This window comes from Ischnura elegans, chromosome 2 (assembly GCF_921293095.1).
Source record: "Ischnura elegans chromosome 2, ioIscEleg1.1, whole genome shotgun sequence".
In the NCBI taxonomy this organism is placed as follows: Eukaryota; Metazoa; Arthropoda; class Insecta; order Odonata; family Coenagrionidae; genus Ischnura; species Ischnura elegans.
The window spans coordinates 48,568,935-48,595,304 of record NC_060247.1 but is presented as its reverse complement, the minus strand read 5'-3'; the positions used below and the strand labels follow the sequence as shown (position 1 = coordinate 48,595,304).

General features: G+C 35.0%; 1 protein-coding gene across 1 annotated transcript in view; it reads left to right on the top strand.

The window, feature by feature from the left end:
* Positions 1-23,709, top strand: part of LOC124153688 (arfGAP with SH3 domain, ANK repeat and PH domain-containing protein) — a 131,643-nt gene extending 107,934 nt beyond the window's left edge. Inside the window, exons 9-21 of the mRNA XM_046526998.1 lie at positions 63-210; positions 1,103-1,231; positions 1,292-1,390; positions 2,258-2,480; positions 3,074-3,254; positions 4,379-4,532; positions 5,465-5,661; positions 6,902-7,021; positions 7,514-7,778; positions 8,643-9,155; positions 11,647-11,951; positions 15,291-15,350; positions 21,640-23,709. Coding sequence (XP_046382954.1) covers positions 63-210; positions 1,103-1,231; positions 1,292-1,390; positions 2,258-2,480; positions 3,074-3,254; positions 4,379-4,532; positions 5,465-5,661; positions 6,902-7,021; positions 7,514-7,778; positions 8,643-9,155; positions 11,647-11,951; positions 15,291-15,350; positions 21,640-21,963 — 2,718 coding nt within the window. The 3' untranslated portion in view covers positions 21,964-23,709. The remainder of the gene's footprint in view (positions 1-62; positions 211-1,102; positions 1,232-1,291; positions 1,391-2,257; positions 2,481-3,073; positions 3,255-4,378; positions 4,533-5,464; positions 5,662-6,901; positions 7,022-7,513; positions 7,779-8,642; positions 9,156-11,646; positions 11,952-15,290; positions 15,351-21,639) is intronic.
* The last annotated feature ends 2,661 nt before the right edge of the window (positions 23,710-26,370 follow it).

Here is a 26,370-nt window from a genome sequence, read left to right as displayed (position 1 = left end):
ATGTTTACATTATCATTTTCATTGGAAGGGAATGAGTATTTAATTGATCATTTCCTTTCAAGGTGTGGCAAAAACGGAAATGTCAGGTGGGAGAAGGTTTCTTGGATGTTTGCCATGGTGATGAGAGCAAGCCACCGACCAGGGTGAACCTTTTGACTTGCCAAATCAAAATGGTCCCCGATGACAGGAGGTGCTTTGACCTGATTTCCTGTGAGTGTTTGTGAGGATATTCTGCCTAGTGCCCTAAATTGACTCATTGACATCAAATGTAATGCACTCTCAAATGAATAATGAAATATGTATAATTATATTAGATTAGATTCACAGTGGAGGCATTGTTATAATAATCTTTCTTACTATTTAGTTTATTTATGAAGGCTATAATTATTTTTTTGCAACCGTGAATCTTGTACTTACCCATCCTTAATACTTTATAATTATACCATGAACTTCCTCCTTCTTATAATACTTATTAATCAGCTATTCCAATGAAATTCTTTAATCCATTTTTTTGCATGCCTATCATCTTTGGCTGTATTTAGTCATTTACTCCATACTGGGTTTATGCCTGAGTTTTCCTCTCATGCTGCTCCAAACCTAACTTGTGTTTAAGCTGATGACTAGCCTGGCTCCAAAGTACAACACGCATTAATTTTAACATTAATTTCAAAAGAAAATAAGAAGACCCAAGAAAAATTAAATCTGCATCGCAGGAACTTTTACTGCTGGTCAAGAAGATAGGAATGGTGGTCAATATGTTAATTGGGTTCCCTATCATCCAGGATAAATGATTGCACCTTGAATCATGTGTTTCGGTTGTAGCATGTATCTTTATGATAGTGCTGATAGCTCAAAGTTAGGATAATTAATGTGTGTCGTACACTGGATGGATAGGAATCATGTAGACCTTATTAAACATTTGTGTTTATCAGAGCATTTAACTTTGAACTTGTGTAGAGGTCTCATTTCTTGGCACAACTGTTTTAATTGTTTTAGTACACATTTGAATGCGCAACATTTCAAGATTGTGCCCAAATAAAAAGTAATTTCAGGTTGAAGCCAGGACTCCACTTCCTAATGTGTAATTTTTTGTTCCTTTCAGACAACCGAACTTATCATTTCCAAGCGGAAGATGAGAATGATCAAAGGGCTTGGATGTCAGTTTTGGTGAACTGCAAGGAAGGTGCTCTAATGAAAGCATTTGACGACCCCGGGGGGGTGGGTGGAGGTGGTGGGGGTGGTGGTGGCCGAGGTGGAGCGGGGGGCTGGGGGCATGGCCCAGGGGGCAAAGCCCTTTCCCCCAGCCTCCTTGAGCTCCAGCAGGCCATCATTCGATACGTGCAGAGGCTACCAGGAAATGACAAGTGCTGTGACTGCAATTCTCATAACGGTGAGACATGGAACCCCTGCTCCTTTAAGTTGACTATCTTATCTTAAATAAATGTTACTGCCATTTTAATACTTCTCTTTTGTAAATAAAATATTACTTTCTGTCATGTATTAATAAACCCCCTCTAGTGCTGGGGGCCGATCTATCGACTGAGTTTTTTTACATTCACACTTTTCATAGTTTGTGTTTTGTATGACTTTAGTAACAGTTTTTTTAATATGTGTAATGTAACATAACCGTAAGTTCTAAGAACGCAGAAAAAATATTAACTTCATAAAATGTATATGTATTAAGCTTTACATATATAAATTTTTAAAGTGCAAACCTACAAATTCGCCTATAAGCCCTGGTTTTCTCCACTGTACCAGGCAAATGAAGCTGGCACTAAAAGAGTTAATGGATTCCAGAGCTTATATTTTTTTTAATTCTATGAAAATGGTTGTTACTTTTGGAGCATGATGATCTATTATAGATCAAAAGTTGATTGAATGGAACTTTAAATGATTACTTTTGAGTTTGAGAATAAAATGTGAGCACTCTATTTTTTAGACCACTAACAGTGCTGTAGAGCATACATTTTCCAACTGTTTTATTAATCTATGAGGTGCGTGTGTAGGTGTGTTTGAGTTTTCAAATTATAGCGACTTCAAAAGCTGATATTTTTTTGCAAAGGTGGCCAAGGCATTATGCCGATTTAACATATGATGCAATATTCTTTACAATCTGTCTTGAGGAATGTATTTAAATCTTATTGCAAGGGTTTACTGCGTACTATTTTAAGAACTGAATTAATTTTAAATAAAAATACACTGAAAGTCTCAGCTAAACAATGTACAATTTTATGAGCAAAGAAAATTCTCATTTTAGATGCAACATGGCTCTCTACAAACTTTGGAGTGATGGTGTGCATTGAGTGCTCAGGTATTCATCGAGACCTTGGAGTTCATATCTCTCGAATCCAGTCTCTCACCCTGGACCACTTAGGGACAGCACAATTACTTCTTGCTCGTCACAATTCTAATCTAGCTTTCAATGATGTCATGGAAGCTACCCTTCATCCTCCGAACAAACCTCACCCTGGTAGCTCCATGTAAGTGTATTCAGAAATTTGCTGCTTTTTAAATAAATATTAAACTCTTAAATAAGTCTGAATTTATTTTTGACTTATCATGATTTTTAACAAAAATGAAATTTGTCTTCAATATAAATCTGGTGAGATCCCATTATAAAATTTTTAGATGAATTTGTTTTGAGTTAAGTAACATTAAATGAACCATTGATGAATTCATTGATGGACTCATTTCTATTACCTAATTAAATTATTAATTTTCAATCATGTGATTGTAATGCTTATTTTACTATTCTAAAGCAATCTAAATCTGGCAAGATCAGCTTTTTGTATGTTTATTCAAAGTATTGCTGTCATTGAACTTGTCTTCTTGATATTACTTATTGTATGCTTTGCATACCTACACTCAAGGTTACATTAGCCTCTTTGTTAATGATACGTGGTTAACTCCCTTGATTTGATGACATCAAATCTTTTTAAAATTATTGATGTTTAAAATTGTATGACTGGTTTATTGCAAAATAAACTGTAGAATATTTCATAGCATTTGAATCATGTGATCAGGTGTTTCAGCTAAGCAAATAAAAGTTATTCCATTGTGTTTCTATTTTCAGGGAGGAGCGTTATGAATTTATCCGTGCCAAGTACGTTGATAAGCGATACGTTCTACGCACATGTTCAAATGAGCATGATCTGCTGTGTGAGCTTGAGCAGGCAGTGAATAGCAGGCAATTGAGTCACTTGCTCCAGGCATTTGCTGAAGGAGCTGACCTATCAGCTCCCCTCCCTTCCAGTGTGAGTAAATCTCCATGGTGCATCAATAGTTTTATTCTCTAGTTTTGATTTTCTGAAAATGTTTATCCCCTTGCAAAATTTTATTAAATCATGTGTTTTAGTGGGTTTTTTCTCTCCAAACTTGTCCACAAATCCTTGCAGCTTATTTTTTCTTATCTCCCTAAAATATCTGATTCTCTAAAAAATGTTTTTTCGTACTTATTCTGATCTGGTGTAAATTTATAATTTGGTCATGAGGATGTGTATAACCTTTAGGATATTCCTTGTACGTCATTTTTTGTTGATTTTTACATTTACTTTATTTAAGCTATGAGTTAAAAGAAATGTATTTAAGAAAACACTCTATTTTGATTTTGTGAAATATATTTTATTCCTTGGCCTATCAATTCAGAAGATCAACCACAAGCACAGATGTATGAATTTGAGGGCTACCGGCAATGTATTTGTTGATTATCATTGTTGATTGGAGTTTTCAGGGGATAGCCTTATGGTGAAATTTAAAAGAAAATTAGGAACCAATAATTTAAAATGTCTGTCTATTAAGTCATCAAGCGAATATTTTCTCGTGGGTAAGGTTTCAATTTGCAGTAATAATTTAAGATTAGTACGTCACTGTACCTTTATGTAGAAGAATATTTGTCTATTGGTGGATCTCTGCTCCAAAGAAAGTAATGCAAAGAAACAACAATATATGCTATACAAGCTTTACATGCTTATGTTAACATCCTTAGCTATCACCTGTCAATCAGATGATGGTATGCATAGAAGGAAATTGATAAACTCATGTTCTTTCAATATCTTGCCGTGACTGATGTCAGCCAAGAGGGAATTGACTTTTAAAAAACACTTTGTAAATTCTCCTTAAAAGTTCCATTTCACATACTATGTATGTATTTGTATGGTGTGACACCATGATCAAGTGTGGTTTTTTATTTTCAAATGGTATTTGATTGGATGGTTTCATTTATGATTGATTAGTTCCATCATATTTCTCTGGAAAAATGTATGTTTATTGAAGAATTGGTTCATGCACTGTTTGTCTCCTCCAGGGCATGTGTAGGAAGTTATATGCCCTTGTCTGCGTGTTAATGAATCTGTTAATATTTTTCTCCACCAACCCTCAGGAGACAGGTGAGACGGCATTGCATGTAGCAATACTCCAAGCGGAAGAAGGAGGTCCCTCCAGTGGAACATCCTCCTCTGCAGCCTCAACTTCCTCAGCATCATCAACTGGGACATCTCTCCATATCGTTGATTTCTTAATACAAAATGGTGGAGGTATGTTTTTCATTTACTTTCACAATTGTCTTGTTTTCAAATAATCATATAATCAACTATCTATCACCTTTCTTCCCCATATGTCACCAGTTCTTCTGTTCACTCGTAGACCTAGCTGTAATTGGCACTCCACATGAACAGCTTATGTAACCTCTTCAGTGGATTGAATGTACTTTACTATTGCTGCCTCCCCCAATTTTTATCATGCATTCCCTCATCATCGATGTTAAATCAGAAGTAATTTTGGCCCTATGAAGTTTTGCTCCTAAAGTCAGGTTAATAAGGCATTGGACCTAATTACCCTGCATTTTAAAATGTTAGAACTAAAAGAAAAAGAAAATTTAATTCTCAATGTGATGAGCACAATGAATCTGCCAGTGTCATGATAAGTTCACAAGAGAAGGGAGAGAAAATCTCATACTGTTATATGAAGGAAATGTGATCAACCAACCCAAAAAATAGAAAATCATCCTATAGGAAAAATGATCTCAGGATATTTACTTTGTCCAAAAATCCTTACATCTTATTTATTTTTTCATATCTCCCCAAAATATCTTATTCCTCCCTTAAGTGTTTTTTATGCCGCAACTTGGTCTACACAATCCTCTACGAGGTGGCTAAGTTGAAGCAGGATGCTTTTTACTCACTCATAGTAACTAGTATATATGTATATATTAAGCTTAAAACTTGTGAAAATTCATAGCTCAGATGTTGGGGATATCATAAGTTTAGTGGTAAACTACTATTATTTTCCCAAAACATGGTTTTATATTATATTAGATTGATTAAAATAATGGTAACATTATAAACACCTCTTTGAAGACAAAAGTGCATTTTTTTCTGCTTAAAAATGCTAAAAGTAATTTTAATCATATTTTGCCATTTAATTTGATTGCCAATCTCATACTTCTATCTATATTAATTTATTGCAGGTGGCAGTGGTGGAGTCATAGAGGCACCAACTCGTGTTGGTAGCCTTCGACCACTGCATTATTGTGCCATGCATGGTCGATCAGAGTGTATGAAACTTTTATTGAGGAGTGGAGCAGATCCTTGTGCACGAAGTGGACAAGATAAAACTCCTCTCGAACTTGCTGAAGAGCGAGGGCACGCACAATGTGCAGAGCTGGTAAGGAGCCATTTACTGATTTTAATTCTCACTAATGAATTTTTGCCAATTAAATATTATTTCTGTAAGAAAGTTAAAATGCCCTCCCAGATTGTAAATAGAGTATAATGAATTTTCTGACTTATGATGCCTGGTAGTACTTCATCTGGATTTATATCTCCTCTTTTGATTGCATCTGATGAATAATTATTGTACACCAATTTTTAAATACTTGACAATATACATTGTTTATACACTTAAAAACAAACAAAATAGGCGTGCGTGACTGTTGGAGATATTGATGTTTGTCTTTTGATTTGGAATGGCAAAACTGCCGCATTTATTACAATACCTATCTATGCGCTTATAAAGCAGACTAACAGAGACAGGTGTAAGGAAAGTAGGTATTCAGTTCACATATTAGTAAAAAGTAAAAACTTGTTATCTAGTATACAGGAAAGAACACGGACTCAACATCAGAATGCGCTTCACTATCACTGCATCACTGAACATCTCACTACAGTATCTCAAGTATAAATTAACAATGATGCATGTATTGCTGGTCTCCTACAACATAAATCACCCAGCACTAGTTATAGGGGAGCAATAATGCTTCCTTATCCATGCTCAATCCTCCAGAGATTGGTCACATTCATGTACATAAGTTGTTGAGAAAAAACTTAATTTGGTAGAAGAATACTGACTACAGTTTTGAAATCAGCATGCCCATTCAATCTTAAAAACAACTTTGATTTGAACTCTACAGAATTGTATTAAAGCTGTTTTACAGGGGGCATGGAATTTTGCAACATCCACGCATTCTCGCATGTGTTCTAGCAATTCACCGCTTTACACAATGCAATTTTGACTGGGCCTTCTTACACACATGGTAGTGCTAGTGTGTGCCTCGTGTAAAACGTCCTGTAGAAATTGTTTTCCATTTAATGGAATGTGTTCTTTGTCAGGGCAATACCCAGAAAATTGTACATGCTTTCAAGTGAAAGGTTGTTTAGGTTTTAAAATATCAAGATTTTGAATAGTTATTCCTCATCATAAAAAATGACTTTAACTTAGCCCGATGGGAGGTACCAAGTGCCAAAGATGTCTTCAATTTCTTGTGACCCAGGCCCCATTTTCATTTCCTTCATTTTATAGTATACTCGATCTGTATTTTTTGATGAATTCTTCAAAATTAATTGTAGAAATATTATATATATTATTAGTAATTAATAGAAGTGATATTATTTTCACTTTTTTGCAGCTGCAACATGCCATGCAGAGACAGAAAGGGTACTTCGATAATGTGGATATTGATTGGAACCTTTCTTATGATGAAGGCTCGACAGACTTTTCTGATGATGAAACCATTGTGGAAGATAGGGTAAGTCATTTTTTATGACATTTAGGTATTATTTATGAAGCTTGTATTGTTCTGCCTGGTAGAATTATCTTCCTCAGAAGGAGTATGCATATTAAAATGAAGTGATTTTCACCAGGTTTGATTTCTGCATCATTGATCATTATTTAGGTTGAGTTATAACTGAAATAAAAAAAAATATTCCTTCATTTTTTGGCTCTTGAAAATATAGTGAATTATCAACTGGTAAATGAAGGATAATCGATAAAGGGAAGGTAAACATTCAAACAGTGTGAACTATTGTAAGAAATCTGTAGTGCAAATTTGGAAAGGCATTCTGTTTATTTCCTGGATTTTTTGGTAAAAAGGAATACATTGAATTCTAAAACCTTTCCTTTGTAATTCAGACTTTCTATTTTGACATATTTCCAATCATGAAGAAGTACATATGTATTTGTTTTTTTGTTGGTAACTCAGTTCCTCTGATTGGATTGATTTGCTGTTTCTTCCACACAGAATGGCTCTGTCACTCCTGAGAAGAAGTCCCGCCTCTCTCGTCCCCCCAGCTATGCTGGTCAAGGAAATGCTGGTGGTCCTTCCCCATTGGCCACATCGGGGCCAGAGTCGTCGTCTCCAGTCAATCTTCGCTCACGGTCCTCTACGTCGGATAGTTTGAAGTCAAGCTCCAGCCCTCGGGAAGGACCCTCTGGTGGTGCGGGTGGTTTTGGACGAGGGCAAATGCCTCCACCACCACCTCCACAAAATCGGAAGCCATCTGTCGGTGAGTGATTTTATAATTACAGTGCAACTTCAGTTTTATGACGCTCCAGATCCAGGGAAAAAACGTAGTGCAAATGAGAGCATCATACGATTGAGAGGTCTTACTTTTGGAAGCCTATTCACCATAATTTTGGGAAAAACTCTAAAAACATTCTAAACCATTCCATTTGAAGATAGTAACTGGAGTTTTTTTTTAATAAATCTAGTCAATAAAAACAAAAAAGTATTTTGAAAAAATAATTACTGTAGTCTACGACACTACTTATTTTGCACTTTTGAAAAATACTGATAGATATTTTTTTATTTAAATCATTAATGAAGTATAAGATACTGTTTGCATGCTTCCTTGGCATTAATGCAGAAAATAAACCTACTATTGTGCTTTTTGGTAAAACATATTATGTTCTACCCTAAAGTGGCAAATGTTAACCTTAATCAAATAATATTATTGTTTGGTTAAATAAAATTATTGGTTTAAAAACAGTGATTGATTGAAGACAGTAGGCTTAAAGTGGGACTTGAGAAGGTTCACTGAAGGCCTGCTACACGGGATGTTCAAAATATATGTAGGGAGATTAGCTGCATCGTACTACTAAGATTGATTTACATATAACTAGATTAGTGTGGTTAGATTTTTTGCATGATGAAACAAGGAAAGTTGTAAAACTGTATTTTGTACACTCGAGAGTGATTTCCCATAGAAATGCATGTATTTACCCTGAGAAAACCCACTTCATTCGTTCAACTGAGTGAGTAGTATGTACAACTGAAGGTTGTTCAACTATGGTTCCACTATGTTTGACTATTGTTGAAGCATACTTTTACTGATATTAGCGTATTAATTAAGATAATTTTTTCTCTTCAGTGTCAACATCAAATGTCCACGGGAGTTTGAAGAAGCGAGCTGCCCCACCGCCACCCTCGGTCCCCTCCCCTTCGGCGTCACCCTCCCCCTCATCGTCTTCGGCAGCCTCGCAGTTGGCAGTCGGTTGCGCCCCCTCCTCGTCCCCTTCCCCCTCGTCCTCCTCCTCTTCGTCGTCAACCCTCACCGCAGCCCACCCATATGCCACGCTCCCCTCTGCGGGCCATAGTCACAGCCGCACCACGTCGGACCCCGTGGCGCCATCGCCCTCCACATCCACGCTTCTCCTCCACCACGGGCACCATCACCATGGGCACCACATCCACTCCCACATGCTCCACCACTCACACCTGCATCACCAGCAACAGCAGTCGCCCTCGGGTGTGGGTGGTCGCAGCCAGGTGAACACCACGGCGCACAAACGTTCCCCCTCCAGCGACTCTGCTGCCGTTCCTGGGGGGATTGGTTCCTCGCAGCCTACCACTCGTAGCTCTATCCCAGCGGGAATGCACCTTGGTGAGTGGAAGTGTTAATATGAATCTAATTGTAATGCTTCCATTATATCTCATTGTTTTTATTTAGGCCCGGTGAAATTATTTTGCAATCAAGAGGTAGTGTTGTTGAGCATCTATCATCATTCTGTGGATGGGGAAAGAGGGTAGAAACCTATCATTGGTATTAGCCTTCAGTTTCGACCTGATTTAAAGGCATGTCATATTTTAGCATCTCATCCTAAAACTTAGTACTTCACATTTAGAATCATTAACTTACCATAAAATTAAGGATGGAATTGATTGTGATACATGAGAATAGGATGTGGAAGGCCAGTACTCTACCCTACTGCCTTAGCTGTACACCTATTCCATGATTTACGCTGCTCATATTATCACTATTCCACATTTACGCTCTCGAAATTTCCGCAATGCACTGTGATTACGGCACCCAGTGTGCCCTATGCCTCAGTCAGGATTGTATTCTGCTACCTGTTTAGTTTGTTTCTGAGTGAAAAATCCCGGATATAAAACTTTTATAAATGAATATTGTCAAAATTTTAAGAACAGGTTGATCAAGGCTTTTGCTATTACACTACACTCCCAATTATCCGGGCTAATGATGGGGAGGGACAGCACGAATAATCAGAAAATACAGATAACCCAAACTTTCACTTTAGTTATGCAGTTATTCTATTATTTTAGAATGCTTCCCAGACTCAATGAGAGCTTTCTTCGCTAGTTCACGATCTTTTTAGTGGCGATAACATAGTTGTACTCGTACTATCAATGCTCAATGTAAGGCCTGGTTTTGAAAACCACACATCCGTGGCTTTGTGATCACGGATATAGAAAAGTTGTTTGCACGAACGGTTCAAAACCACTGCTCGACGTCGGAAACTACACTGTCAGGCACCATGCCACGTATTCGCGTATTGCACATGCTGCCCGGGTTGCAGCTGCTGCAGGACGTGTATCCGTGATCACGGAGCGCGGTCATTCACTGCAAAGCTTGAAAACAGAAACACGGTACTCCCGTGAATGCAGCTAGTGTGCGATCGCTTCCGTTTTACGAAGGGGATTCTAACTGAAATAATAAGCCCCGTTTATCCTAGCATTAAAGCAGTAATTCCGATTATTTTGTCAGATTTTATTTTTTAATAAAGATCGTGGAAACAATTGAGCGAGAGTGAAAATCATGCACGGATAATCGGCAACCCCGATAAACCACATCGGGAGTCTGCTGTACATCATTAAGTACTTAATCGGTTAGTGAACCTTTTGGCTAAGTTCTGTACCTTTTTAAAATTAGTTTTTCATTGTACCCATTCTAAGTTTTCATGTCCTGTTTCACAGTTAAATTTACAGAATAAAAGATCCTATGCAGCCTGACAAGGAATACACTACAACTTGGCATTAAGTTAGAAGTCTTGCAACGTCTTTATGTGAAAAAGTTGACAATAATGGTGACGCTCCCTCAGGGTTCTTGCCTTTTATAATTTGGGTAAAGGCTTTTATCTTTCGATTCTTTCTATCATGTTATGATTATACCATATGATGTTATGATCTACTATGTTATCTATGATGTAAGTACATAATAAGGTGTAATTATGGTCAAGCCAAGTTGTCTTCTCTCAAGTTTTGTCGTGCTTTTGTGACTGATAGTGCAATGAGTGATATGTATATTGTTTTATCTGAGGCTTTTAGTTTAACTTCTGTGCCGTACTGATTTTCAAAGAACTGAAAGACGCAATTGGATCGTTAGATAAACACTAGAAGTTCATATTTTTTACAATAAAATCACATGCATGAAGATACATAGTGACTTACACTACATATGACTTAAATTGAAGCCTATAGCTCAATAGTTGTTGTTATTCATTCATGGATCTGATTCATGAATCATCATTCATATATTGTTTTACTTCAAAATTGAAGTAAAATATGAATGATGTTTAATCATTTATGAAGCAATTTTTACAGCATTATGTTATTTTTAAAGGATAATTTTTGAAATTTCTTCTGTTTGAAACTTGTGAAGGTGGCATATCTGGGAAGAATTTAGCTGCTTAGCATTCATCTTTATCTTAATGATGGTTTGAATAGCAGAGTTTCAATTTGTGCTCTCTTTTAGTGTAACAAATGCAATAAATTAGCAATAATTAAAGTGTGGGTGTGTATTTACCTACAAGTTTATCATTGGCTATTTAATTTATTGACCCTGAGAACGGTGTGTTAAGGCCGTTTTACTTGGTACACGGAATTGCGCAATCTGACGTGCGTGCGAAGGCACAATCAAAATTGCGTCGTGTAAAGCGGTGAATTGCTAGAACACATGCAAGAATGCATGGATGCAAGACGGCAAAATAGCCCCTGTTCTAATTTCGTTCATGCATTGGTGCAATTCCATGCAATTTTATCCAATGCAGCTCTAACCTGCGCAATTCCGTACCCTGTGTAAAACGGCCTATATGTTTGATTATCTAGCTTGTAAATCACTTATTTCTGAATTGTAGCTGGGGCAAAATTGGTATTGCCACCTGGGGAGCATCCTGTGCTCAAGCCAACTGCATGCCCTGCCTCACCTAGCGGGAGTGCATCTCCGTCATTGGAGAGGCCAATGGCGGGTGGGGTGCAGAGGCCGAGAGGGCCCCCTCCGCCCGCCCCTCCCCTCACTAACAGCCCTCCCGGAATGAGGATGTCTCAAACAGCGCTCGCCAATGGCCGGTCCAACGAGAGCATTTCCTCTGTCTCTTCAGATTTGGATGTCTCGGGTGTAGTGAGAGGGAATCCCTCAAACCCTGTTCCTCCTCCTAGGAAGGTATGTCTCTATGGGTTAATATGGTTAGATGAGATGCCTAACGCATAGCCAATTTTTATTTTTTCAGGCTTGATACCAAGGGAAATCATTTTACATCGAGTGCCTAGTTTTACCTTTCATGGATTTATTATCAAAACTCTCTTTTTGTGTTGTAATGGCCAGGAGGCTAGTTTAGGGGCAGTGCATGCAATTGTTTTTATTTAATGCGCTGCTTCTCTTTTTTTACTTTTACACATTTAATCAAGTACATCAGGTTAATGAGGTTAGTGAAGGAAGCATGGCAAGTTGTTCAAAATTTTGCACTAATTATATCTCCAATTTTATTCTCTTACCTTAACTGGTTTGATAAAAGTAGTTCCAATTTTAATCTAATCTCTTAGCTAATCAGTTCATTACTATGGTAGCTTTGGTATAACGTGGCGTATTAGCATTCTTATTAGTATTTTAACAACTAATTCCATTTTATTTGCACTATTGGCCTACTAATGCATGATTATATATAAAGATGTAATGCACTGCATGAACTTCTTTGGGAGTTTTGTTAGTTGCCTTGGACGAAAGATGGTTCTTATTGATCTGCTGTATGTTTATTTATATTTAATTGCATTTAAGGATCATAAATATTAATTTTATTACAAAGTTACACTCTTCAAGTATTCTGCAAACAACTGCGTTTTTTTCATCCTGCTGCAGTCAATTATTTTCCCCAGAAGTTATAATTTGTCTTTTTCTCTATAGATTCATGAATTTCAATTTCTCAGCCAACTTTTGTAGATTTTTTTGCTGAAGTGAAGTTATCGAGGACTTTTTACTTTAAGCTGTGTAAGTGACTCGAGGTAATCATAAGTACAGCATGCAGATGCAATGCATGTAATGCAACCATTTTCACTCATTTTAGTGCACCAAATTTTATTTTCTCATTGAAATTTGTATAATTTTTTTATGCCAGCTTAAGATAATACTAATTGATGCAGAAGTTTATTTTGGAATTCAACCTACTCCCTGTAGTTGAAATACATTATAACATATATTGAGATATGGAGAGCTTATTTCTCAGGCATCTCACATTTCTGGAGTATGGACAGAATTCTAGTGTTTATGGCAGTCTGAATGACAACAATGGTATCTGCAGTTATCATAACATACCTATTTACGTACACTAGGAGTAAAATATAAAATAAAGATTTTGCTGAAAATTTGGTGGTACTGAGTGTGTAGAAGTTAGAACTTCCCTCACCATTTTCATTTTTACTCAGATATAGGAGATCATTTCTACTGCTCAAGGTTAATCCTTTTTTGCGAAGGTATTTTTAAGTGTCTAGTTGAATCAAAATTAATTTGTTAAGCAGCAGCTCTTCATATGAGGTACCTGAATACAATGAGGAATTTTGAGGCTAGTTATGTATGGCAGATGTGATGACAAACATTTTATGTAAGTTATTTTTTAATGTGGATAATATAAAGATTGCTACTCCATTTTCAAAAAAGCAGCCACCTTTGTTTTAGCAACATGTCTTCTCATTGTCATGAGAGACTTCGTGATGGAAGAAAGCATGCTTGCAAGAAAAAAATACTTCTATAGAAACAAAAGTGCCACCACCAAATTTAAACCTTATATCAAAGAAAAATATAATGAAGGTACCGAAACGAGCAAAAAGTGGTACATATTTGTTTTTTCATACGGAAAACTATTTTATTTTAACTCTGAAAGGAAACTTTAAGTAATTTATCTCCATACCCACTATCAAGTGGCTATAAATTTTAATAAGTTTGCTTTTAATGATGAAACCATCAAAGGGGGTATGTTTTTATGCCTTTCAACCAAACTTCGGAGAGTCATTCTGTGAAAGCCACATAAAGTTGAATTTTCATACCTGCCATGATTGGTTAGTGGAGCTTAGCACTGCTTTGGGAGTACAAAGCTTAATTTAGAATTAAGCTTGCAGGGAATCACATTTATCTTATACTATTAGTCATGGGTCACCTAATAAATTAGTGTAATTCGCACTTTTGTCTTAGCTCCTATAATAAATTTGCGTAGGTTTGAAGCACTTGCACTCAGCACTGTTCTTAAAAATGTGAAGCCTCATCAAACTGATGTGTACATTTTCTTTGATATTTACTAATTAATTCTTTCCATTTATGTTTACCGTTTGCATTTTAAGTTTTTTTCTCATTCCATATAAGCATTTTCAGTGTGTTCACTTCCACAAATTCATCCTATTCATAAATGATTGCTTATGTGTATTGAGATACATATTCATAGGTGAGGTTCACTTCAGATTTTCCTTATAATCAGCATCAATAACATTTTAAATTTTGTGACTGGCCCTGTACATCTGTAGGGAATCTCAAAATCTTGTTGCTTCTTTAATCTTGTGTAATATAAACATGTATGTACATATATTCATATATCTGATGACTTCTTAATTGTGTAGACACCACTGTCTGCTTTCTATTCTTGGTCATGTGTCAGACCAGGAAGCCTAGAAACTTTTCAGCATTGCATTGAATTCAAACAGTACCAATTTTTTTCTTCAATTGACTTTAAACAGCATCAATTTTAACTTGATTTATTGATATTAATGATTCTACTGAAAATTAGTGTAAAGATTCATATCAATGCAAATTTGTGTAAAATTGGTACATATGTATCTTCTTTGGCAATTGAAGAATCATAGGAAGTTCCGTTAGTTTAGCAAATCATCCCTGAATCTGTCTGACATACTGTCTGTTTTTAAACTTTATTTAAGAATTTATTCTTGAGTTAAGTATGGCTATTCAGAGAAAATTCTGAAATTGTATACATGTATCTGATTATTTTTTCCCATTAGTATTTTTTTTATTTGTTAGCTTTACTCAGGAAGCTCAAGGGGTTGTCATCATCTTAATTAGTTGAGAATCACACAGTAAACTCACATAATAACTAATTTTATGCGGGTAGTTAGGCTCAGCACATTGGCCATCAGCTGGGATGCATCGTTCCCCCTTCAGTGCTTCAATTATTTAATTTTTAAACCTTGAAACTGAAATTGTCTCTTTCAAAATCTTTTGCTAACCTTAAACACTATACATACAAGTATTCATGGTTCACTATGTTTTTATGCCAATAAATTAAGTAATAGGATGGCTGCTATAAATTTCTGCATTCATTTTTATTTCTGCTAAATCATCTACATACTTTTAAGAATCTTGTCGTTTCACCTTAATTTCTTTCGCATGCATCATGGCATAGTTTTTTTGTTGATCAAATTGTATCATTGTAAGGAAAGATAATAATTTCACTGCCATCTTGACATCTAAAGTCATCTTTCCTGTGCTCCCATCTTCATGTTACAGAAAAAAGACCGAGCAAGGCTTGAGAGTTATGCTGAAGAAGGTGACCTTCAGCTGACCTTGGTATGATTGTTTGTGAGACCTTGTGTGAATGTTTTAATATGAATTTGGTTTGTATGTCTTTAATTCTGGTCTTGCGTGTGGTTTCTCTGTGGTGTGCGAGTCTGGCATGTGTTAATGCATTCATAATATATTCATGTACTATTCTCTCCATGAGCATTCATGTTATGAGCAGCATGCATCCTGATGATTTTCCTGGAATTCCCTCATTTTACTTTGGCATTTCTGAGAATGATCTGAGCTATAGTGGTCTTTATTTTCAGCTATTATAACCTTAACGCAACTTTTTGTGTACTAGTTTGATTATAAACTAGTTCAGTTAATTTTTGTAATGATTTAAAAAAATTTCACTCCTTTTGGTATTTACCCATAAGGATTATGCATTTATTTTTGGGAAATCACTGCATTAAGGCTATTATAATTCTGACCCTTAAAGAAAGTGTATCTGATGGTGAATATGCATTTGTGTTGCAAGCTTAAAATAGGTGTGATACTAGTTGCAAAGGAACTAATGAATGAGTAATCATGCCTCATGAGGCCTCTGATTTTAAGAAGCTGTATCAAGTATAATTGCATATACCCGTCCCTATACCTGTAGACTGTTTACCATGATGTTTTATTTAATTTAATTATTCTTCCCAAGAAAGAATGATAGTTCACCCAATAAGGCAGAATATTCCCTCTTTCCATGCAGTTTTGGGGTTGTTTCACTCTGCATAAACATTATTGTGTTTTACATAATGGTTAGAGACCTCTCACTATCAATCACTCCAAACTGTCCATTCCAGCATTGGACTCTGAACCCTGTACCCTGCTCACCCTCTGCCCCTTTCATTCTTCTTCTCTACTTTTTTCATCTTAACTTCAATTGGTAACCACAGCCATGTGTAGGCCATAAAACACTACTATGGTATCCAATCCAGTGCAATTAATTGTTGCCGTGCTACTTATCCAATCACTGTAGATATACGTATTACCCTATATATATGTGCAACTGAAAACCTGCATGTTATGCTAGTTTTCTCTTTTACGTGTCAAAACTTTGGTATTTTTTCCTTTTTGATTAGCTCTTTAAGTAACTTGACTTGGATTTTTATGGATATGTTAAGTGTTAATACTTCTGGCTCTCAAAATGGGTGGTAATGCTGTGTGGTGAAAGGAAGTATTTATTTTGTAGAAATCAGGTTTGTTTCTGCATGGTTTAATGTGTAGCTCTACTGCCTAAGCTCTGTCACGTGGCCAAAAACTGAATGCCTCCATAGGATTTGTATAGTTTTCAAATGATCAATACTCCTTTGTAATAATAATTGATAGTGGTTTCACCTGTGCTACCAAAAGTTATAGTGAATAATTCTCATAAATATTTATATATTTTCTACAATTTCTCATGTTTTGTAGTGTGTAATTGATTGGTTCATTCTTTTAACTTTCCAATTAAGTGATGTGGATCCCCATAACGTAGTGAAATGCTGATATTGCAGCTTTCCTGAAATGCAGGATACTTCATGAAATGCTATTTTTTGCTATAATGATTTTCATCCCTGAAATATGTTACAGTACATAAGGTCTTTTTCTGTGCATCTTACCATATTTTCAAAGTATTTAATTAACCTTGTAATGAGACTTTCTTAATGCCTTCTGTTTCCAAATACTAGGTGAACTAATTACACCAGTGAGTTAAATTATTCTTTTTGAAATTTTGAAAAGGCAGTGCCATGTTCAGTGAAGCAGTAAATTTCCATCAGAATGAAGGCATTATTTGTACTATTTTTCTTAAACTGAACTTCAGATCCATTATATTATAGAATTCTCCCCCTTGTGGTCGTGAAATGATTTTTGCAAAGAATGCCTATCACCATCCAGCATCGTATTTACTGTTCAATGCCTAGAAACAGGAATATTTCACTGAGCGTATATATTTTAAAATTAAAAAAATATTTGGTAATAACATGCCAGCATAGAGAACTAAGTCCTCATATTTTACCCATAATGGTCCTAGTTGGAGGGAAGCAGGTATGGCAAGGTTAGACGTGGCTACCATTGGAGTATGGTAAAAGTGAGCATTAAATATGTTAAACATAGGATTTTCCAGCTATTCAAATAATTCATCTTTTCTTTACATTTTATTATCATTTACTTTCTTTTGATTTTGAATTTAATTCAAAGTATAGTGTTATAACATGAGGTATGGTTTTCTGTGGGAGTTAAACTTGTGGTGCTCAGTGTCTACATCAATCCATTATTTTATTGTTGAATATGAGTGGAGATGTTCTCATCAGCTCATAGGATATGATATGTTTTTGAGTTCTTAGATCATAGTTTTGTTTATATGCTTCCATGCACTTTTTCTGCTTGCAAATGAAGTACAATTCATTTCTTGGCAATGATGATGTCATTGTTCTTATGTGAAGTCAAATTGCATAATGCTCATTGAGATAGTCTCTTTGTGTATGTGATGCTGTGCACATTAACTGCATTTATTTGCTGCAATTCTGTTTAGTGTTTGTAGCGGTAAATTCATGTGAGAATACTTGTAGGTTCACATATCGCATGATTTGCTTTAATTTTGCTTTTCTAGTTGTTTTTGTCTTCACTTTTTAGAGTATTTTGGATTAATGAAATTCATCATATTAGAGGTAAAGTGATTATAAATGTCAATTGTTCTTCTTATAATACATACTATAAATTTCTCTGGACTTTCAAAGAACATTGTTTATGTTTTAATTTTTTCTAAATTAAAAAATTGTTTTAATAATGGATTTCCTAAAATCCAAAAAATTCTCTTTCCCAAATCATCGGATATCATGCTTTGATATTGCTCAGAATCTTGTGCTTTCTGAGATCTTCATAGTGGCCAAGGTTTCAGATTCATACAGCTTTTTTATTTCAACTGTCTTGTTGTTTTTGATTTATTTATATTATTTTGAATAATTTCAAAGTTTATTTTATGTTTTTACCCACAGTATTTTTTTTAAAATTGTTAAATTTATGCTCATTAACACATTCAGTGCGGATGACATATATATATGTCATGAGGGCTTTTCCACTCAGGCGGATGACATAAATGTATGTCTTCGGGAGTTCGTTTTTCCGCTGGTCACTAGGGTGCTCCGAGCGCGCCTAGCGTTACTTTTTCACCCTCCCGCAGTTCGGGAGTGACCTTACACCATTGCGGAAGTGTCCGTTTCTAGTTCTACGAGTTCCTTCATTTTTAGTGTTTTTTTGTTTACTTTAGTGCTATTTCTGGAACAATTTGGCAGGTTGAGATTTTTCTTTTCATTTCCTTCGTCTTTTTTTCATCATTCTTATCGTAAATATCATAATCATGTCTTACATATGGATTATTTTTTTTATTTGTTTTTTTACCTTCATTTTTAATTTATTCATATTTTATGTGCTATCACAAAAATTATGATTAGACTAACTTTTTTATTAAAGATATTTATCCCCGTTTCATACTCAATACATAATAAAAAAATGATCTTATTGCGGTGCTTCAGTTAATGTTATATTTGAATTTCTTTTTCAAGGAACATTTTTTATTAATGCAAATTACGTTTATCCTGAGTGATTTTTTTTGGGTCTTTTTCCTACTTTTACGTCATATTTTCTTATTCGTTTCCCTAGGTCAATTACCAATCCTCTATTCATTTCGATTTTATTTCATTTTCTGAGTTATTCATACGTGTTGGGTTAGTTGCAGATTTTCTTCCTTTTCATAAAAAAATAACATATTAATGGCTTATGCAACACTGCATTACATTATCTACAGTATTGGTCTGTATTTTTTTACTCGTTTATTTGTTTCCTTAGCTTTGTAAACGAAATTGCGGAAAAGAATAGACTCAGAGGTATTTTAAGCATTACGGCATTTAAACATTATTTATTCCCTTGAAATAGTATTTTTATCTTATTTTTTAATTTATTCATATCTTATGTGCAACCACAAAAATTATTATAAGACTTAGTTTTTGTTAATAACGTGTATTCCCGTCTAAAAACTTACTATTTTATTCCAAAATGTTTTCATGCGGTCCATAAGGTCGTATTTTATACTTTATTTATAATTTTAAAATAATTATTGCAAATTACGTTTTTTTACATAATTTGGGTTTTTTTCCTAATTTTACGGCATATTTTCTCAGTCATTGCTCCACATCAATTACTTGTCCTCTGATCATTATGGTGTTTTCATTTTGTAGGTCATTTATACATTCTAGTGTTAGGTACAGATACAGTCTTAATTTTCCTAAAAACTAAGGTATTAATCACATATGCAACACTCCATTACACAAATTGTACTATTTTGCTGGATAATTATTAAGGCTCAAGGTTGGAGTCCCTCCCTACCAGCGGCACTCGCAGAGATTATTTCAACTTGCAAATGATATTTTCTTTGAAATAATCCTCTCATAGACGGAGAAAAATGCAGAAAGCATTTTCCTCCAAAATCCTTCACCAAGGGCCTTCACTAAGGGCATAATGGATTGGAAGCCGTTGGACAGGGAGAACTGGAAACTTCCACACATGGGCGCAATTAGGGTTAACACGATTTCTAACGATTGGAGGTTAGAATTAGTGCGAGTAGCGATATTCGGGAGAAAATGTGCCGTGATAGGTTTTTAGGAATGATGCAGGCTCTTCATTTCTCCGCTAACCGTGATGGCATCCGTAGGACAGTGACTACGATTTGCCCAGAATGTGAAGGTCAACCAGGGCTCTGTCTAAGGCCTTGCTTTCAAATATATCATAAACATCTGTGAGAATTTTTATTGAAATGTTTCAATTTTGCAATAACTCTGAGGTAACATAGATTTAAAAAAATGTTTATCCCATAAATTTATATTTTTCTTGCCGTTCATTGTGTGTTCTACTTCTGTGACTTGAAAAAATTAAATCTACGGCCGTTGAAACAAAAAAATACACGTAAAGACTAATTCCAAGATATTTTCGTCATTAACCTATGGAATCAACGGTAGAAGAAGTATTATAAACGGAAATAAGAAAAGTTCACTTCTTCATACAAGGAAAATTGCATGTGTGTAATGCGGGTTGCATGAATTGTCAATTACTGGTGACGGGTGGCATACATGTATGTCATTAGGGTTTTTTACAAATTGCTTGAAATAGAAACAAAAAAAATTGCAAATTCTGTTGTATTACTTCCAAGACCACCGTTATGAAGGAAAATCACCCATCCGTCACTGGAGGTTTCGGTGAAAATATCATCCGCATTGAATGTGTTAAAGAATTCATTTTTTGTATATTCATTTTTTTAACTTAGCTTAAAAGTCTTTTCTTATCTGCGAACAACCTTCATCATAGGCTGTGTTCTCGAGGTCTACAGAATGAAATATACCTGTACCTAATCCTCCCCAAAGCCTCGTTTGAAGTATTTATTAGAATGCGTCCAAAATCATGACTCCATTTATATTATCTGAGAATTTTCAGTTGGACTGAAATCAATTGAGGTGATTTCTTGCTTCTGCTTTTCATATTACCATTTTTGGTTACGAATACTTGTCATTGCATTCATTCTTATGTAAAGTTTAATTTTCACTCATAAGAAATAATCTTGCATAATTTCTTTTCAAACAATCTCTGTATGACCCTTGCCAGTGATATTTTATTTTGTATTTAATGGGCCTTAAAGTAATTGGTAATTGCTGGTCCCAGCATTCTATTTGTTTTTGCCTTGAAATTCATTTTGATCTTTATTTGGCTGTGTTCATAGTTGCTAATTAGCGGGGCATTAAAAAATGTTTCTCTGGCTAGGGATTAGTTTACAGTGCAAGTTAAGCTTAGAAATTAATGCTTTTTTTTTTGTAAAGGAGAAAATAAAAGCAACCCAGTTTAGGTAGTCTGATGAAGGCAAGTGACCACTTGCATCAATGCCGATACTCCGTCTTGGTCAAATAATTTCACTATGACTGGCCCTTCAAACCAACGATTGCATTAACTTTTATGCCTATGGTTCACGCTTATGATGAAGTTTAGAAGTAGCAGGGAAATCCATCACTTAGTTTTATTTTAGAGTAGCCAAATTTTCATTTATGTTGAAATTCATTAATGTTTATTAATCATTTGAAGTCTGTGGTATGCTTTCAGTTGAAAATGTTCACTCTACTCTCACTCATTTTGCTGCAATACCATTTATTAAATAGGAGTCGTTGATTAATTATGAGAGGAATTTATTTTTTTCATTTAAATATCTTATTTTTTATTATTTTTTTTCTGTTCGTGCTTACGTGTTTTTCGCATTGCTGTGAATTGTGTTGCTCGTTGTGGGCAGCCATATTTCTTTTGTCCCCTGCAGAATTTGGAGAGCAGTGGAGTCCTGACCAATGGCCCACGTGACGAGTCGAGCTGCAGCGCAGTGCAAGACAACGAGGGTGCGTCCACGAGGAACGCTGCATCGTCAGTCTTGCGGCGATGCCGGGCTCTCTATGACTGTGAAGCAGACAACGAAGACGAGTTGTCTTTCCGAGAGGGTGAAGTAATCATAGTGACTGACGATCAGACAGAGGACGACAATTGGATGGAAGGCCGGGTGGAGGGAGATCCTGGCCGTAGGGGAATGTTCCCAGTCAGTTTTGTGCACATGCTGAGTGACTGAATACCATGTGTTCTTTCGTCAAAGCTGCCCACAATTGTGATGCCCGAGAAGGGGGTTGACTCACTTTCGTTGGCTACTTGCGCCAAGAGAAAGTGTTGTTCTAGTGAATCCTGGGGCTTCTTCGAGATGCTCCCAGTGGTGGTGATCCATTTTTACACTCTTATGCAGTGTATTATAAGTGCTGGATTTCTCTATGTAACTGCTTTTGTTGAGGCTTTGAACCATTAGTAATTATTTCGGTGAGTTTCAAAAGCTTGACTAACAATTTTCAAAGATCTCTTCTTGCTTTGTGAAATTCTCTTTATGTAATGCCATTACATACGTATATATACTGTCTTTTCATCTTATTCCCTGTGATTTAGTTCTAATATCTGTAAGGTGATGTTTAGTATTGCTAATGAGGTTAATATATCTCATTTTTATGAGGCTAATGTATCAGTCAAATTTTATGAACATTCATATCCCTCTGGAAAGTAGAAAGATTTCCACCTATTATGGCATAACTGTACTTTAAGTTCCACATTATGTTATGCCCAGTTAGGTTAACGTGAGTTTTTGACTGGTGTTTTTATTAAAAGATGAAAAAAGCTAACAAAAAACCTCACAGTCACTTTTTTATACTTCATGCCAAAGGATTTCTTCGTGTAATCAAGTGATAAACAAGTATAAAATCATGGTTTTATGTGGCTTTTTCATGTGCTTTTATTTAATATTTCCGAAAGTTGAATGTTTGTGCAGTTTTTTCAAATGTCCCCTTTTTATGAGTTTAATTATTTTAAAAGGAAGCCGTAATATAATCTTCTGTTTATCCAAATAAAAAGACTTAAAGTAATTTAAAATTTAGAATACCCATTAAGGTGTATTGTGTATCACATTGAATCTCTTCTTCAATCAATTGTGATAAATTGCATGCTAAAAAAACTGCCTACAAAGTGTTCACTATATTTTCTACAGATTTCTTGTTCTACCCGTGTTTTTGAAGCCATATTATTGCAATGTGTGTAACTACTTTTACATTTTATTGTACTGTCACAAAAAATGGGATAATTTTGCTCTTTTTCAGAAAATTGTTATCTTTTTATATAACACATCTTAATTTAAATATTTGTTCTTTTTACATTATATTGGGGAAAGATTCAATGATTGTAATGCCTTTGCAAGATCATCCTTATTTTTAATTTGAGACAACAACCATAGAGTGTGAAAAACTTACAGGAATGAAATAGTGTGAGGACATAGAAAGGAAAGATATGTGATGTGATTAGATCTTCTGATTCATGAGCTTGTTATTTATGTGTCTCAGGAGAGTTTTCCATCCCTGCTCTCATGTGTTTGTTACCAGAAAACAGTATGTCCCAAAGTGAGAGTAATTCAGCTGTGCATTGTGCTACAAATATTTTAGAACTCGAAGCTTATAAAAATATTCTACGAGGCTGAGGGCATGAGAATCACTGCTGAGGGGGATGATTTGAAGGACAGGAGTTATTCCCTTGTGAAACCAAAGAGATTAATCAGTGTAAATATGGCTTACAGCCCTCCCTCTTGCCCCATCTGTGAGATTGTCCTCCCAGCTCATCCCTTGCCTGTCTGTGTAAATTGTATCATAAAGAGAGAGTGTGTACATATGTCGAAGAAACATTAATTATTTTGTGATCAAAGTATGTTAAATGTAAATAGGAAAATACATATATGTGATTATGTACAGTATATATATACACACACATAAAAATACCATTCTAAACAGGTTTTAATATCTTATTTTTTTATTTTCTACCTCCGTTTTTTTGTGCTGATTGAACCGTATTTTATTTACAGTAGTATGAGCAAGAAGTTCCCAAATGATGGATACCATTTATCCAATATTATTTACATAATTTTTAAATGAAATATGTTCTTAAGGCTATTGTGCATCACAAATTCTTGGAACAGCTCATGAACAAAGATGTTGTATTTGTAACATAGTAATTTGCATGAATTCTTGAGTGACAACCTAGTAAAAAAGAAAACTACCCTCTAATTAGTATGCAAGTTCAAGGTTTTCATTTGCTCAGTGTCTTATATCTTAGCAACTTGCTTTTCCGCAGTGTTAAATGGCCTTAAGAAGTATTAAAAATAAAAAAACTCCCTAGTGCCAACAATTTTGTTATAAACGATGTGTGATAGGTATGCATATTTGACTTTGTCACATATAATTAGTTACAGATAATTGGTTGTATCTCGAAGTCAGGTGTGACAAGTAATTATTTTCAACTTTTCCATATTCTGTTAATATTTTCAAAGTAAGGTCACCATGTTAGTAAATGAAAATAGTATCTTGGTATGTGCAATTAATAACCAATTTGTTGATCAGTTTTCTGATTTCTTCACTTTTGGTCAAAATATTTACACAATCTTTTTATTGCTGGGTGATACCTTACATTTCTCATTTCAGTTTTTGGCAGTTTTATTTCTTCGTGATATTAACCATGGCTATTTGAAATCTTACTCCTTGTAAATATTTATTTTAGAAAAAGGTCTCTTCTGTGTTATCAATTTTTGTCCCATAAAATATTATTTTTAATATAATGAGAAGATGAACAACCAAACTTATACTTGTGGTCTTCTAGGATAGGAATTATTTTTTTCTCATCTCTTAAATGATGATCCTGGAATTTCACTTCTATAATTGCCTTAATTGTTAGGGAGGTTCTTTCTAATAAGAAAGTTATGAATAATCAAAATTTTTGTGTAAGAATCATTTAGACTGCCACTTGATTGCATAACGTTCCAAATCACACTTTTCTAGGAAACAAATCAATTAACAACATAAATGGTTTTTGGAATCATTCCAAGGTTTAGAAGTATGGAACAGACTACAAGTCTAGGAAAATAATTTAAACTGTGTTGTTTTATCATGCTTCTTCAATATTCAGTGGGTTTTTTCATCCAAGTAATCTCTGCTACAAGTTAGCAGTGTACTGTGATAGTTGTTACTGTTATAAAGGTAAGAACTCTTTCTGTTAATGGAGACCATCCATTCATTGAATTATTGTGCAATAGCTCACTCAAGAGAAAACATCTGCAGTGAAGTCGGAATTCAAATACGTAATTATGTTATCTAAGCATCCTATTTTTTCAGTAAGCATGACTTGAGCAGCAAATCTCAATGAAGAACTAACTCTTCTTCAAGCACAGGTCATAGACGTATCCTGCCGAGTACGCTGGTAATATTCAATACCAATAATGTGTATGAATGTGAATCAGCTAGTTAAAACATGCAATGATAAAAGTTCCTTTTATTGTTCAATGACATTGCTCGACAACTACATGGATAATGTAAATTCTATATTTTTATCAACTTGTTTGATTTTATGTTAATGTGTAACTCATCATTTCGTACCAGTCTATTGATGGTGCTTATTGTTATAGAATACCTGTCTCACATGTAGCTGGAAGTGTAGTTTGCATTTTATGGAAATTTTCATTTTGTCATTCTTCTTAAAATAAAAAAACATCACAAATTGTTTGCTGTTAAATTTCCAAAGGTGTTTCATGTTGAGTAGCTATAGGAATTCTTGTGTTGCTTTCTTTAATGAATTTTTATTGCTGGAATGGATAAATTTTATTCAGATAATTTTTATTTGTAATTGTTTACAGCCATCATTTAAAAATAATATAAATTCAAGCCATATCCACCATGTCTGTGACATTCGAGTGATCATTTATGCCGTACAAACTGAACTATTGGATAACTTTAATTTAATATATATGTATTTTATTACTATAATTCCACTGGTGATCGATGATAGCATAACCATTGGCCTCGAGCTGTCAATAGGTTTTTGAAATCGATATATTTGGCTTTCACTTGGTGAAAATGCATGCTGAATGAAGATAAACAACCTTAGTAAATTTTCACAGAATTCTTTATCGGTACGACACGTTTCAACCCTAAGGCATCATTCTTGAATACAAAATATTGACTGGACAAACCACATGAATCACAAACACGGGAGAGAATGGCAAGGAGTTTGAGTGGTGTAAGTTACCATATTACGGTTGGCTTACAAAAAAGTGTTGAGTGTCTTCTCCAAAGGAAAATACAGACTTGCTTATTACAATCATACTTGAGATATCTCCTCAATAAGACAAAAGATAAAGTGAACAATTAGTGGGATGTATGTACAAATTAAATTTAAATGACTGTGGGGCAGAGGGGTAGGGCATTCTGAACCAGAGCAGAATGTACATAATAGGTGTTTTTGCAACGGGAATGTGAACCAATCCCACCTTGCGAAACACCATCAGGAAGCCTCATGCAATAGTGACTTCATACCCAAGGTTTTACACCATGCCAAGATGGATGTTCTAGAAGAATGTGAGTATGGGCTACATATTTGCACCACCTGACTGGAATATCTCTTTGGT